Genomic DNA, 16226 nt, shown 5'->3' on the forward strand with positions numbered 1-16226 from the left:
CTACTATTTTTGGTAGGGGGGACACGTCCCCCCTGTCCCCCCTGGGATTTCCGCCCATGTTTGTACTAAAAAATGCAGCGTTCACCCCTTTTTTTGCAGTTAACAAGTCTACTATCTTGCTCGAATGGAAATTTCTTTTTTGCTCGAACAGTCTCTAATGCTGATTGTTTGTTACATAAGTTACATGTTGGCATGATATCAGTGGTATAAGCGTTCGCATTTTCTAAACCCAGCGAGTTGCGGGATGAATAGCTTTGACTCAGACATGCGTGTCACCATTAGAATTATAAAAAAATAGTTATGCCACAATACTTGGAATGGGGCTTCTCTTTTGGCGTTCGCATTTTCTAAACCCAGCGAGTTGTGAGATAAATAGCTTTAAGGTATGCGTGTCATACATTAGCATGAAGACAGAAATTCTCTAGCTGCAACATCACATGAAACACACATCTTGTCTGAGAAGGGCTTGTCAAATTTTCCTCTGAAACCTTCAAAATCTCGGAAATGCTCTCGAGGATATTCCGAGTTTCTCTTCCACGGATGGCCGGGCCTCCTTCAATTTCAGGAGCGGGGCTCAATTGGCCTAAAGTCTGTTTAGTGGCGGCACAAAATGAGAACGGCTGCCTGAGGACCTGGGCTCCGGCGATAGCCACCTCGGCGAACAGGACATTGAGTAGTTATACTAAGAATCCCGCCGTTGCAACGTCGGTCGACAGATACGAGAGCGTCCCTCGCGAAGAAATTTCTGCGTTCGATCACGATGCACCGTTTATTGATTCATGGGGGGACGATATCGCTCTGTCGTCGTCGTTCGTTTCAAGTGACGGTCATCTTGTGTTAGTGAAGTGGTCCGACGACGAGGAGCAGATATACCCCGCAGTTTGGCTATAAAGGGATCAATGCCACTGCGGCGAATGTTGCTACCCTGATTCATTCACGAGGAAAACCTTCCTGACAGACATGAATTTAGAGGTAAGATGCATAGGCATTTGTTATTTGCCCATTATAATAAGGTAAAATAAAGGTTCACGTTGCGCTCTGAATGCTAATGTTAGTGGCCAAATCGTGGTTTCGGGAACCACTCGTCGATTTATACGCGCACTTGTGTACAAAGTGAATGGAGGTGGAAATAGGGAACCGTGCGTGTGCTGCTGAAGTATTAAAACGATGGTTCCCAATATCACGATAATGCCATGTTGGTATAGATAAGTGCTTGATTTTTTTTTTACACTGCCATTTTCCATTCATCATATATTCATCATATGACTTGGTTCTAAAGTGACTTGAATTCTTTTGATTATTTTTCCTTAATTATAAAGAGAGATTGTTTAGTCCCATTTCAGTTCAACATTACTTTCCACCAATAGAGGCCCATACAAAAGTATGCTCAAAATCAAAGTTTTTGAGCACTAAAGTGAAATTTAATGAAGAAAAAAAAACCCCAACTGTATGGATCTGAGTATTTTTGGTCCCAAAAGTGATATATATATATTTTCAAATGTGTGTTGTATGTTGCATTGATCATGGCCCTGGGAAGCGGGGGTGCTTCAGCACCCCCTAAGATTTTCCTTGGGGGGGGGGGCTGCGTGTATTGTTTCCCATAGTCAGCACCCCCTGGAATTCTGAAAGGTGTGAAAAAATTATGAATATAACCCATATGACATTCCTTTTAGGGAACCCCCACTTTTTTTTTTTTTTTGCTTTTCAAATTTCTCGGAACCAAAATGACCTCCTTTTTGTAGTAATAACCTTTTCTTTTTTTTTTGCTCTTCCAAGTTTACATCAGCACCCCCACTCAAAAAGTCGCACCCAGGGACCTGGAATAGATCTACATGTACATTCACCACAGATAGGGTGGTTGCACTGTGCAAGTGGTATCCTTTTGGGATGTAATCTTGCACCCTAAGTGGAAAAGGTGCAACAATTCACCTACGTTCTATTATTATTTGCACCAAATGGGCTCGTTTTCACACACTAGGAAAAAGGGTTCAAATTTGAACCATGGGGTCAAAGGGTGCTAATGAGTGTAAATAATGTGCTCATTTGTGCACAGTTTAGGTGTAGCACCCTTATTAGGTGCACTGTAAAAAATGAAGTGCCATTTTTTAGAGTGTGTAGAGGTGAACCATATGTAATAAAGCTGCAAATTTTAAACCCTTCTTAACTTAAAGTATTACCAACCTTAAAAATGTGAAAGTTGCATCTTTTAGGGTGCAAACGAACACTTCCTGGTCAAAATATTAAGAAAAGATGCTGTCCTTCTTCGGGAGTCTCCTGAAGACGGATCCTAGAGACAGACAGTCAATCTGCTCGAAACGTCGAGTCCCCCCCCCCCCCGGGGGGGGGGGGGGGCACTTCCATTGACGAGTGGATACCATGCGCAACCATGGGGTCTTGAAAAGCACCCTAAACAAGTATTTTCCATATTCTGAAAATGCACCCCTTAACAAGTATTGGCGTGTGAAACCCTATCCTTAATAAGTATTGAAAACAAAACGATACCCTTGGCAAGTATTCCCCGAATAAACCCCTAAACAAGTACAGCGATATTTTAATTGTTATATGTACGGACGTCGGTCGTACCTTAACCTACATACGTATATCATTGGGTTGATTACGGTCCCACCTCGCGCAAATCGGACTCTAAACACGTAGTGTTGACTGTTGGGGCAAAAAGTACATCCCTTTTAATACATTTTTGTCTTTTTTATACCCTCGCAAATTTGACCCTAAAACGCGTAGCTTTCCTAGCGAAATAGATACCCTTTTTTCATTAATACCCTTTTTTCATTATTTTTAGAGTTTTTGACACCCTTATTACGTTACGTACGTAACGTGCCCTATCTTGAAAAAGACATCCTTTTTACGTGTTTTTTTTTTGGGTCGTACATGGTATCCACTTGTCAATGTAAGTGCCCCCCCCCCCCGGGGTCGAGTTTTCTCTCCTGCGCTCTACAGCTCCATTCACCGACTCGAGCCAGCCTTCTCTCATTTTACCCTTCCTACTACTAAGCTTTCCACTCCTTCGGCTCCACAGTCCAGACTACACTCATTCATAAAAGAATACTCTTAATTTCCCACCTCCACTTTATCGCCTTTCCAATTCCATTTAACTTCTATCTCTATCCACTTTCATCTCAGTCATACCAGGGCCCCGTCTTACAAGGAGTTGCGATTGATCCAATCTGTCGCACCTATGGAAAGCCAGCAACATCAACATCTAAAAATACATGTTTGTTCAAAAATATCTTCCAGAAATGATGTGTATTCATACATTCACTGTCTTCTTGACAATTCAGTATGCTTGTCTTTGTTTTCAAAGGACTTTGAGCAAATTTCCTAAAGAAAAATTATGGCATTGGTGGATTTCCATATACTTGAGATTGATCGGATCAATCGTAAATCTTTGTAAGACGGGGCCCAGGACTTTACACAAGTCATGTTGTAAGCCTACGCAGGAAGAAAGGGCTAGAATAGAAGAAAATATATATCTACCTCCCAACTCATCATGACGTGGAATCTAGAAGATTATGAAAAAGAATTCCAATTGCAATTGAAACTAAGGTCAATATTGGTCATCATGATTAGTTGTCAAATAACACATTTAATTGCCCAAGGGTATTAACTTGTATTTCCTATCAATTTTATTTAGACGAAAATTCAGGATGCATTCCTTTCCGATGACTGTCAGATCTTGTCTGTGGAGTGGGCCGATGGTCATCATGGCAACTTCCCAACCGGATGGCTTCGTGGTCATCGCTTTGACCAGTCTCAGTCAGGGACCTATCCACGGGGGATTAGTCTATTGTTACTGGGGGTGCTGAGCATTGTCACAGCACCCCCAGTAACAATAGATAATCCTCCGTGGCCAGGTCCATGGTCTCAGTCTGACCCTATCGCGGACCTCCGTCCTCGACTCTGGGGTCATGACGTTATGGCGACAGCGGACTTCAGCTTTTTCGATTTTGACGAAGTGATGGAGAACGACGACGCCCTCTACGAGTGGCTTAAAGTGCTCTACGGTCTCGGAATGGCTGTTCTTAAGAATGCACCTGTTGAAACGGGTCAGCACTTCCGCCTCCAGAACAGACTCGGATACGAGTCTCCCACTCCAATATCATCGGGGTGAGCTAATTTTAGTTAAGGGCGTATACCTTAAAAAAATCCTTTATTGTATTCGTCAGTAATCGACGACAGATATTTGCTTTGTAAGTTGAAGGTTTATTTTAGATTAAATGCAGAAAAATTCTGTCGAATAGGCCTGTTAGATGCCATGTACATATAAATTAGACAGATTTGTAGGAAATTTTATTTGGAATGTTCGTTGACTGTTAATCCTTGTAACGTTCGACAAACTATTATTAAACAAACTGATGTATAATTATCTAAAATATCCGAAGCGGGATAATGTTGGGACACAGCACTTTAACATTTGTCTTTATATCTTGAATTGAAATTTATGCAGTGATCAATCCTGATGGATTATTTGTGACCTTACTATGTTCTTCTGCAGAATAGTCAATCAAGTGAAGCTCAACCAAAAATCTGATCACCCAGCATACTCCGAAAACACCCTTCAGCTCCACAACGATATGACGTACTACAACCAAGCAAAAGGAGTGAGTATTTACATGATTTTATAAGCATCGTTCGATTCCATGACTCTTTCCAAGCTTGAAGAGAAAAAAAGGGGTGATAATATCAATACTACTTTGCCGAGGATAAATAAAATGTTGAGATGGATGAGGACTAATAAGGAGTCGAAAGGCTATTGACATGGGCTTGCCTAAAACAAGGCTGTATCAACACTTCCAAATAATTTCTACGGAAACATTCTGCCAACATTTTATGTTCCGATTTGGGGACTGGTTGAATGATATCCCCTGCCAAGGCCTACATCACCCTTGTTGTTGACGGTTGTTGACGGACCTCCGCGTATCCATGTAATTCAATATCAAGGCTCCTTTCGAATCCTTGATCCACTTCCATTTGATCTGTGGTTGTTTTCAGTATTGGTGATGTCCATTCACTCTTAGAAATTTTAGAACCTTTCCTTTTCCGGTATTTAACCTTTTAAGGTTCTTAAGAGAAGCAGAAGAGGGTTTCTAATCCATGTAAACGATCCTCAATTATATTTGGTTCAACAAAGAACCCTTTAATATGTTTAAGGTTCTTTATACAATTTATGGGGTTCCTGATGGTGAGAAGAACATTACCAGGAACCTATCGTGGTTCTGTATATAACCTATGGGGTTCATAACACCATCCTTAACCACGTACTAGTTGTATATAAAAATCTTAAAGGGTTTCTTGTAGCATCAAAGACTTTTTAGAACCCTCTGCTTCTTTGAAGAAGCTTAACATGTTCCAATTACTGACAAATGTTCGTATCAACATGGGCGGAAATCTGTCCTGAAAGGTAGGGGGGACAACAGGGGCGGATCCAGCCTTCGCCAGGCGGGAGGCCGAACATTTTTTTCAGCCATAATTTTATGTTAATCCCCGATCGGCCGCTCAAAGGTGATTTTTGTTTGTTTCATTGAAGGAGTAGTCCTCATGGTCAGTTTTAGCTTTATTCTTAAATCAACATAAATATATAATATCATAATCCTTATTTATATAATGCGAGCGCGAAGCGCGAGCAAAATTTTTTGGTGTTGAAAAGTTATGTATTTTTTACTAAAATTTGAACATTCTGGGCAATGTTTATCCTGAAAAAAATGTATATACAACTAAATAATTACTACGAATGCGAAGTGCGAGCAGAGGTTAACTGATGGAAAAAAATTGAGATTTACACCTGAGAACGAGACACTCTATTCATGTTTTGTAAATCATGAAAAGGATAGGTAATTGGGGGTCTTCCTTACACCCGGTCTTTTCATTAATAATGCAAGTGCAAAATGCAGCCAGAAAATGTTCATATACGTTTAATTTGAATTGATCGAAAAGGTACTTGTTAAGGACTGCTTGCACTTAGCCATGAAGACGTTGCATATTTCAACAATCAAATAATGCTAGTGCGAATCGCGAGCTAAAAAAAATTGACATTTCTACAAAAAGAATCGAAAATTTTTATCAATTTTTGTAATCGTGAACAGGGTAGCTATATATAACTAAACAAATTTTGATGCAAGCGAAGCGTGAGCAGAAAAAAATCGAGATTTAGACCTAAAAATGAGACACTCTATTCATTTGTAAATCATGAAAATGATGAGTAATAGGGGATTTTTCTACATTAATAATGCGAGCACAAAGCGCGAGCAGAAAATTTTTGATATTGTGATCTGAAACTGGATAATGATTTAAAAAGAGAACAAGTTGAATATCTGAAAAAACATGCGCGTATTTCAGATTTAGACCTAGAATCTCGGCATTCTACACATCTTTTATCATGAAAAATCAAAGCGAGCGCGAAGCGCGAGCTTAAACTATTTGATATTCCGATCTGAAAAAAAGAGTCAATTTCAGCTATATATTTCAAGCACTTTGTAGGAAAATTGTGAGGTGGATATGGATCGCACTTAATAAAGAGCTGATATTTTTCATTATTATTTGAGTTTTGACATAGAACCGGGACATCCTTAGGACAAGTCATATGAAAATGATGACTATCTTCCTATTCCTCTTGCTAAGCGCGAGATGAAACAAAAGGGACAATTTAATCATTAAATTAATATCTTATTTATTAATGCCTAATGAGGGCAAGAAATCTGATGATATTATGGCCTGAAAACTGGACATTTCAAGCACTTTTGTAATTATGAATAGAATAATGCATCAGTTAAAATATTTTTTAACCATTAATGCGAGCGCAAATCGCGAGCCAAAATCTTTGATAAACTGTCATGAAAATCAATATTGAGACATACATAAATCGCCAATCAAAATGCGAGTAGCGCTATCTGCTACGTTTTGACAATCAGACTTGAAAAGGGATATTTTTCAAACTAAATGGAATACACAAAAATAATAGGTACTTAATAAATCGAAATTTGCGAGCGCTCAGTGCGAGTACAAAATGTCAATTTTCAGACCATAAAGCTGTCACTTTTACAGAGCACTTTTTAAAAATCAGTTTTTAAATCACACAAAATAATGAAAGTTCGATTTCCGAGGTGAAATGTGTAATGTATATTGACTTCCAAACTTATAATTAAGCTCCATATTGAAAAATCACCTAACAGGCAATGCGTGCGCGAAGCGCGAGCGAAAATTTTATATAGTGACATAAAAGATTCTTTTTATTTTCCAAGTCTTCCCCTCATCTTATTTTATTCACTCTGGAAAATTTGACAAGCAAAAAAAAGAAAAGAAAAGGTTTTCACCCAAAATGTAAGGTCATTTAGTCCAAAATACATGTATTATTTCGAATGTGAATGATGCATTTTTCTCCATCATAAAAAAACAAAAATAGTAGGGGGGACATTTGATATTGTGTCCCCCCTACTATTTTTGGTAGGGGGGACACGTCCCCCCTGTCCCCCCTGGGATTTCCGCCCATGCGTATCAACACCCTTTTTTCTAAGAGTGCTGTCAATCAATTGCCTTACTAGTATCAGTCGTTCCACTGCATCAAGCAAGCGACTGGAGAAGGCGGGGAAAGCCTGCTGGTTGATGCGTTCAATGTGGCCGAGGAACTCAGACATCAGAACCAAGAAGCCTTCGAGATGCTAACAAGGATTCCGTGGGAATTCAAGCTCTTAATGGGCACCAACTACCATAGCGCCCGTCGAGAAGCTATCAGGTAGGCCTAAACACAGCTTTGAAGGCGACGTACGGAGGATTCGAGGACAGATAAATTGCAATGTCAAATGCCCTTCTTGACAATTAAAGAAGTCTTTGTCGAAAATAAGTGACTCAAAACAGCAGTCGAGTCCTTGATTCTGGAAAAACTATATATTTGTAGTTTTTCGTCAGCTCCGAAACGTAGGACGAAACTGCTGTTCAGGTTCCAAAATATTCGACAGAGACCCCATCCCAGCTGTTATTTCTCATGTGACGGGCATTTTCGATATAATATGCATTATAGCTCTGTTCTTGAATACTTCGTACGTCGCTGAGCAAATAATCATAAGGAACTTTGTCCAGGGAACCACTGTCAGCTCTGACAATTTGTCATCACCGGACATTTGCCTTGGTGACAGCGGTGTTCATGTATTCCTTAGCCATTCATAACCTAGTCCAGATACTGGCCGTATTTTTTCTCCCACACATAACGCCACCGATTCATTTAGTACACACACCGCGCCAGACCACTGATCACGAATCTGTCCGCCCGAAAAAACAACAACATTTTTTTGTATAGGTGTGACGCGCCATCAACGTCCGTTGTCGGCGGATTTTTCAAACGAGTCCAGCAGGTGGACTAATCATAACCAAAGAAAACTGTCAGATGCGACAACTACAAAATGTTCATGAGACTCTCCCGGGGTTCAACATGATCATCATTGTAAACTTTTGAAGTCAAACAAGAAATATCTGACCTTTAAAAGACTAAGAGGTCGTTCACAATTATAAAGATTTATCACAATCATCAAGTCTTATCACCATACCATCAACAATGCTGACGGTAAGCATTAGAGTTTCCGTGACTCTACATCGTCCCGCATCTCCATACAATGTTTTACTATTTAAAAAAATCCAAGACGTTCTTGGATGTGTTTTCGAACATAGCTATAGTGTGAGGATATTTTAACACCATTCTTATGTATCATGATCGGACACACGCCACCCCTCTCCCTCCCGGAGATCGGTCCTGTAAATGATGACCTGAGTTATCACCGGGACACTACTGGCACATGCTTTATAAGAATGTAAGAGAAGCCATCGTGTTTTTTTTTTACACCCCATGCAGACTTAACAATAAGGGTGAGGTGTGTCAAGTCACGATTAGCGATATATGTAGAGCAGCCATGCTACGGATACCGCCAGAAGACGTCTACAACGCCTATGTGGCCCTGCAGGAATTCACCCGAATGCTTTATCATCCAGACTACGTGGCTCAATACATGCTAGCACCAGGTAAAAAACTTTTACCTTGCAGAAATATTTTTAGTCTCATATTCATATTTTTAAGACATCGGATCACCTCATTTTCAAAGTTCTTGTCTTCCGCGTGAATCATTGTTCTGCTTCACAATACAAAATAATGTTGATCAAGTTCAAAAATACATCTTTGTCAGGTGATCCTATACGTCCAATTCTGGTCTCCCATAGTGAGACCCAAATCTACAAAGACATGAACTCTGTAGTCAGTGTTGTCAATTAGGGGGTTCGATCCCTTCTCTTTCCTTCTCTTCTCTTTTTCCTCCCCAATCTCCTCTTGCGGTTGTCAATTTTAGGGGGCTCGATCGAACCCCAACCCTCCCACCCCTGGCTACGGGCTTCGGCATCAGGGGTTCAGGCTTTTGCACATGCTGGCCCAGGTCTCTGCAATGATTTTCCTCTTCGGTTCTTTTCGGTACTTCTGTTTTCACAAGCAAACAATACAGAGTTTTCACATTTACTTCTACGGGCCGCTCTTTATACAACGCACCAATAAATATTCCTTTCAAAAAGGGAGTCAGATCAGAGAGCTGAGAGGCTTTTGTCGAAGGCTCGTGGACCGGGACATCAGTGTCGTCTCGTGACTGTGGACAACGACATTATTTGCAATTGTTCGTCCGGTCCAAACCTTCGGTTGAACTGCTATCCATAAATAAACCCTAAATACGGATTTAGCTTTTTTTTCAGGGGGGGGGGGGTTAAAACTAAATTTTTTTGACAAGCAACAAAAAAGGGGGTTGACTCCAAAATGTAGGTAATTATTATTTTTTTACTTGGCAGCGCAAGGGAGGGGGTTAACTCCCTAACCCCCCCCCCCTCGTTTATCTGCCACTGCAACGCTATTGAAATGACGTTTTTTTGCTGGGTAATGTTCGGATCATTCAAGGAAAGAGGAAATGTATTGTCAATTTGCCATTCATGACAAAGAACAATGAAACAAAAATCTTGTCGAAATTTAGTTAATCTAAACTAGTAGTTTAATCCTTGATTTTAAGCAAACGACATATTTGCGTTTTTGTCATCTGCTCTGAAACTTCTGTTCCGGTCAAAGAATTTTCGACAAAGACATCCCACATGTTCTTTGTCATTTGACGGACATTTTCAGTACATTAATATTCCGTTCTTGAATCATCCAAACCTCGTTGATCGAAAATCCCCGACGTTCTGAGTGAGAGCCCGGTTTACTTAATTGGTCTTTAAATGCCGATTCGTCCATTTACCAACTCGTCTACTATCTTTTGGTCTACCATGAGTTCGTCCACCATCCACATGGTCTAATTTGCATTTCGTCCACTCACCCTTTCGTCTAATAACCAATTGGTCCAATAGCCGTTTAGTCCATATACCATTTGGTCTAACTGGATTAAGTGTTAATTGGGCGAAATGATCGAATGATAAAATGGATAGTAGACCAACTGGTTATGAGACGAAATGGTCATAGGCAAACTGGTGATTAGACGATGTGATGATTGGACCAAATGGCTATTGGACCAAATGGTTGTTAGTCGAAATGTTGAAGGACAGAATGGCATTAGACTAAATGAAGGTAGACCATGTGGTGAGTAAACGACTTGGCGGACGAAAGGAAGTGTAAATTTACCGAAACCCCTGAACTCCCGTCCTTTCCTTGATTTATTCTCAGGTGATATAAGGTACACTAAAACCCATTTTCAATATTTCATTGATTTTTTTTAATACTCGCGATAAACATGTGAAGCTGTTCACATGCGACGTCACAAATAACAAAATTAAAATTCTAATAACTGTTCAAATCTGTAATTTATTAAAATTGTATGCTTAAAGTTCACCCCGACGAAAAGTTTCTTGTAAAAATAGTAGAAAAAATAATTAAAAAATATTGGTGACGGTTTGAGGAAAACCCATTACAGATTAAAAAGCTTATTTTTTTTTAAAGTTTTTGATTTGTGACGTCATGTAGAAGCACCTGTCCCATATTTTATGAAATATAAAATGCATAAATTTAAATTCTTTAAAGGGGAAGTTCACCCTGACAAAAAGTTTATTGTAAAAATAGCAGAAAAAATAATAAAAAATATTGCCGAAGGTTTGAGAAAAATTCATCAAATAATTAAAAAGTTATTAGAATTTCAATTATTTGATTTGTGACGTCATATGCGAGCAGCATTCCTACATAGCGAATGGTAAAAAATCAATGAAATGTCATTTTCTCAGAAAATTGGAAATGGTTTTTACTGTATCTTTTGTATATCAATAGACAAATCATTTCACACCCGATCATGAATAGAAAACAAAATTAAGTCATCAGGAACCATATAAAATTTGAAATTCATGCATTTTATATTACATAACACATGGGGCAGCTGCTCGTTTATGACGTCACAAATCCAAAACTTTGAACTCTAATAACTTTCTTATTCTTTAACGGATTTTCCTCAAACCTTCACCAATATTTTTTACTATTTTTTCTGCTATTTTTACAACAAAGTTTTTTTCAGGGTGAACTTCCCCTTTAATAGTTCATGATGATTGGAAAATGTTCTTCATTCAGGAGCGGGTGTGAAATAACCTGCCTTTTGATAAACTAAAGGTACACTAAAACCCATTTTCAATTATTTTGAGAGAATAACATTTCATTGACTTTTTTATAACTCACGATAAACATGTGAAGCTGCTCGCAAGTGACGTCACAAATAACAAAATAAATATTCTATTAACTGTTAAAATCCATAATGGATTTTCCTCAAACCTTCACCAATATTTTTTATTATTTTTTCTGTCAGTAGCTTTTTGTGAGGGTGAACTTCTCCTTTAAAGATATATGAAGAAGTAATAGGTATATTTTGAATGAAATTGTGACGTAGAGACGTCACGCTAGAGAGAGCCTAATTACATCAGGAGGGCTAAAGATATTCGTTCGACCCAACCCATTCGAAATTTTTCAATTTGATATTGCTGATTGACAAAAATGTATGAATATGATTCAAAATCTAACACTGATTCTAGAAATGGTAACTACTGAACTTCCTTTGCCCAAATTGGGAAGATATATCAATGATTTGGCACTATTTTTTGACTGGCGGAAGAATTGGGGCTATTTTACTGTTTCAGTTGATGAATTTGATCCCATCATAGTTATCTTCATAAATGGCGATTTATTTTTAAAATGAGCTGGCTACGATACCCTTCTCTGGTCAGATATGGAATGTCAGATATATATCCTATCCAAAGGTAGTAAACATTCGACCCTCTAATTTCACATTTATTTTTTATGAATTTTTGTTAAGTGCCATTTTAACACACAAGTCTATGGGGAATGTTTTACGCGCGTGAGACCTATAAGTAATACAGGCGAATTCCCTATAGTGGATGGAATACCTGCCAAAACTCCTCAGAAGCAAACAATTTCTAACTGATATCAATATGTTTAGTCATCAAGTGGTGCAAAAAATGGATTTAATGGCTTAGCAAGGCTATATCAGGTAAAGTTAGTAGGTATGTGTATGTAAGTCTAGGAATGCATATAGACTGGTCAATGAGAGTCTAGGCCTCTTTATGTTCTGATTCATCATTGGTTTGTGCTAGTATATGACCACCTACTTAATGTTAGAAAGACCTATACAAATTGCTCATGTTAAAATTGTTCTTTGGAATGGGGTAGAGAGCTAGAGATAGAACTTTCTGAACTTTACTGAAGAGAACTAGAGTGGTACCTTCAAGAAGGTATTTAGATAAAGGCACAGAGTAAGGTAAGGTATCTAATAGTGCTCAACTAAGGAGGGGGGGGGGGGGGGCGGCTGTGTGATCCAATCTTAGTCTAGCCCCCCCTCTTTATAAGCCATGACATCTATAAAATTATCTTTCTTTCTCTCTCCTCTTTCTATCTATTTGTGTACCTCTTTCTTCTTACATCTGATAGGCAATAGCCCTAGGAAGATTTTGATATAATAGTTCAAATGCAAATGTACTAAAGTAATATAATATGTTCTCATTCTTTTATTGTTTCCTCATTCAATCTCATGTATATCTGGTAATTATGTTTGGGGCAGTTCTGGTATCCTGATATCTACACCAAATTTACATACACCTTTATATTACAAGGAGAATAGGGGCCTATATTGTCATTGCATTCACTGTTGGGCTATATGCAGGAAGGATATGTATACATCCATATAGTGAATATAACATGTATGAGTAGCACATTAAAATGGGTCATTGCATAGAAAATAAGCATTTTCAATGCATTTCTTTGTGCTAGTGTAAGTGTACAGATATAAAAGAATAGCAAAGTAGCTATTTAAAAAAATAAAATTCATAGGTCATATAATATAGGTGCCATGAGCCTAATTACATCAGGAGGGCTAAAGATATTCGTTCGACCCAACCCATTCGAAATTTTTCAATTTGATATTGCTGATTGACAAAAATGTATGAATATGATTCAAAATCTAACACTGATTCTAGAAATGGTAACTACTGAACTTCCTTTGCCCAAATTGGGAAGATATATCAATGATTTGGCACTATTTTTTGACTGGCGGAAGAATTGGGGCTATTTTACTGTTTCAGTTGATGAATTTGATCCCATCATAGTTATCTTCATAAATGGCGATTTATTTTTAAAATGAGCTGGCTACGATACCCTTCTCTGGTCAGATATGGAATGTCAGATATATATCCTATCCAAAGGTAGTAAACATTCGACCCTCTAATTTCACATTTATTTTTTATGAATTTTTGTTAAGTGCCATTTTAACACACAAGTCTATGGGGAATGTTTTACGCGCGTGAGACCATAAGGCTTTTTTTTTCTTTTGTCCTTTGGGCGTTTTAATTTTCATCCCATTCCGTGTTTGAAAAGTATATTACACGAATATTCATAAATCAATTTAAAATGAGATTATGTTTATTTCATATCGTAAAGTTTATATCCTTAAAATCCAAAATAGTTTTAGGGTATACTCAATTATGTAATATACTAATGAATTTATTTATCTTCATGGATATTGAATTGAATTAAAATAGTGACATTTCTATATTTTGTAGAAGAAAAATGAAAGGAATGTAATTTTGTTTAATCTCATACCCTTTGCATAATTAGTGTTTTAGGGCGTACACATTTATATAATATACTGGTAGTAATGAATCTATTAATGCTGAATTAAATTGAATTTGAATAGTGACGTACACTTAAGAGATTTACCTAAGCTTGATAAGCTGAAGAATATGTATAATTTGTGAAAAGGAAAATTCATTACCAGTGGCAAGAATACTAAAGGTGAAGTTAAATGTGTTATTCTCAATAAAGGCATGTAGTCAGGTCCAGATTTTTAAAAATGTGCTCAGAAAAAGTGCTTTAGGCATTTTGTGTTAATGCTGATTTATCGATTGTTTTAAGGTAATTCAGGGGTGCTTAATCCAAAAATGCTGTTTGCCAAACTTGATTCCGACGTTTTCATTATCAAATCGGCAAAAAACAAAATGGCGGCATTTTGAATGCAGTTTCACATATTAAACGATTTGTATGGGTGATTATATTTCAGAAACATGGGTCGATGCCTTATTTTTGATACCCTGGGTTGCATACATAATGCATCCGATTCATTCGTCAGCCATCTTCAATTCCAAGATGGCTGCCATGATTCACAGCTGCTGATTGATTAATAATATGGCCAAATGTTTGATAATTTTGGGGCAATGCTGGCATAATCACATTGTGATATTTTTAACGTGTCCGCCATTTTCCCCTCGTCTGCATAGCAGAAGCAAAACATGGACGTCGTTTTTCCGACGGCGGTGATGACCATGGCGGCGGCGAAGTCAACATCAAATCTTAACCAAGGTTAAGTTTTTGAAATGTCATAACATTTAGGGTATAGACGTCTATTTCATGAAACTTGGGGTTAAACAAAGTCTATTGAGACAGGTTATAGTTACAAAATGTCGTCCAAGGTATCTGGAAATCCAACATACCGTCCATAACGGCAGTGTCGTACCAGTAACTCCAAAAATTAAAGTAATCATCAACCTTAAAATCATCAAAAGGTTTTTAAGGCAAATAAAGAATTAGGAAGTGTTTATAAGATATTCAGTGAGTGTGTCAGAGACCTTTTAAAATGGTGTCTATAATGAACGTTGTAACTTTGAAATTATCAAAATTCATATAATATCCACCTGGTAGACACAACTTTGGGGTCTACCGAGAAAAAAATAAAACATATAACAAATCATGGTTCCAAGGGGGAAAATTGCATTGGAAAAAATTCAAGGTTTATCAGTGGTGCAGTTTTACAAACAAAAATCATGATGCTATTATTTAAAAATTTGGCTACAAAGTGCATATACTATCTACCTAGAGACATATCTGTGTCTTTCTCATGATTTCGAGGGTCAAATAATATAGGTGAAGACGAATTACAGAGATACGCTAATGTCCATTATGTCAAAAAAATGTAGAACGCTCCAAAAAATTGCATTCGAATTGGCCACCATTGATACAAAAACGGCAATACTTCATATCCCACCTAGCGCCACTATTTTGGTGTCTCTGCTATGTTTTAAGGCTCATAAATATATGTTTTACAAGAGTTAGTGACATAATTAGATGATGGTGCAGCAATAAGTAAACATCCAAAAAACGAACTTTAAAAAATGAGGTACACTTTCACCTAAAAAGTACCATAATTCACTGATAAATATTTCAAGACACAACATTTTAGTGCTTAGGACTATGATTAGGGGACAGCAGTCATATTTACGCAATTTAGAAGTCGCCTGGACGATAAGGAAAACCGACTATCCTTGTTATTTGTCCCGGCTTATTATTTTAGCCTTCAAACAACAATAGTGTAGATTTTGTTCACCTAATTATGACTATGTTTAGGTGATGGAAGTCTTTTTAGACTCATTTTTAAAGCCATCTTTGAATAATAGGCAAAAGAGTTAGTGACATAAGTAGATGATGGTGCAGCAATAAGTAAACATAAAAAAAAAACGAACTTTAAAAAATGAGGTACACTTTCACCTAAAAAGTACCATAATTCACCGATAAGTATTTCAAAACACAACATTTTAGTGCTTAGGACTATCCTATGGTTTCATGATTAGGGGACAGCAGTCATATTTACGCAATTTAGAAGTCGCCTGGACGATAAGGAAAACCGACCATCCTTGTTATTTGTCCCGGTTTATTATTTTAG

The 16226-nt window shown here is 37.8% G+C and overlaps 1 protein-coding gene across 1 annotated transcript; it reads left to right on the plus strand.

Annotated features, from left to right (window-relative positions):
• Window positions 1-398: 398 nt before the first annotated feature.
• Window positions 399-9829, plus strand: LOC129277207 (gamma-butyrobetaine dioxygenase-like). The gene is made up of 5 exons (XM_064110426.1): window positions 399-972; window positions 3653-4125; window positions 4514-4619; window positions 7557-7747; window positions 8858-9829. The coding sequence occupies exons 1-5, from the start codon at window positions 961-963 to the stop codon at window positions 9120-9122; spliced, it is 1047 nt and encodes a 348-aa protein (XP_063966496.1). The 5' UTR covers window positions 399-960; the 3' UTR covers window positions 9123-9829.
• Window positions 9830-16226: the final 6397 nt, after the last annotated feature.

Source organism: Lytechinus pictus, chromosome 15, assembly GCF_037042905.1.
Source record: "Lytechinus pictus isolate F3 Inbred chromosome 15, Lp3.0, whole genome shotgun sequence".
Lineage (NCBI taxonomy): Eukaryota > Metazoa > Echinodermata > Echinoidea > Temnopleuroida > Toxopneustidae > Lytechinus > Lytechinus pictus.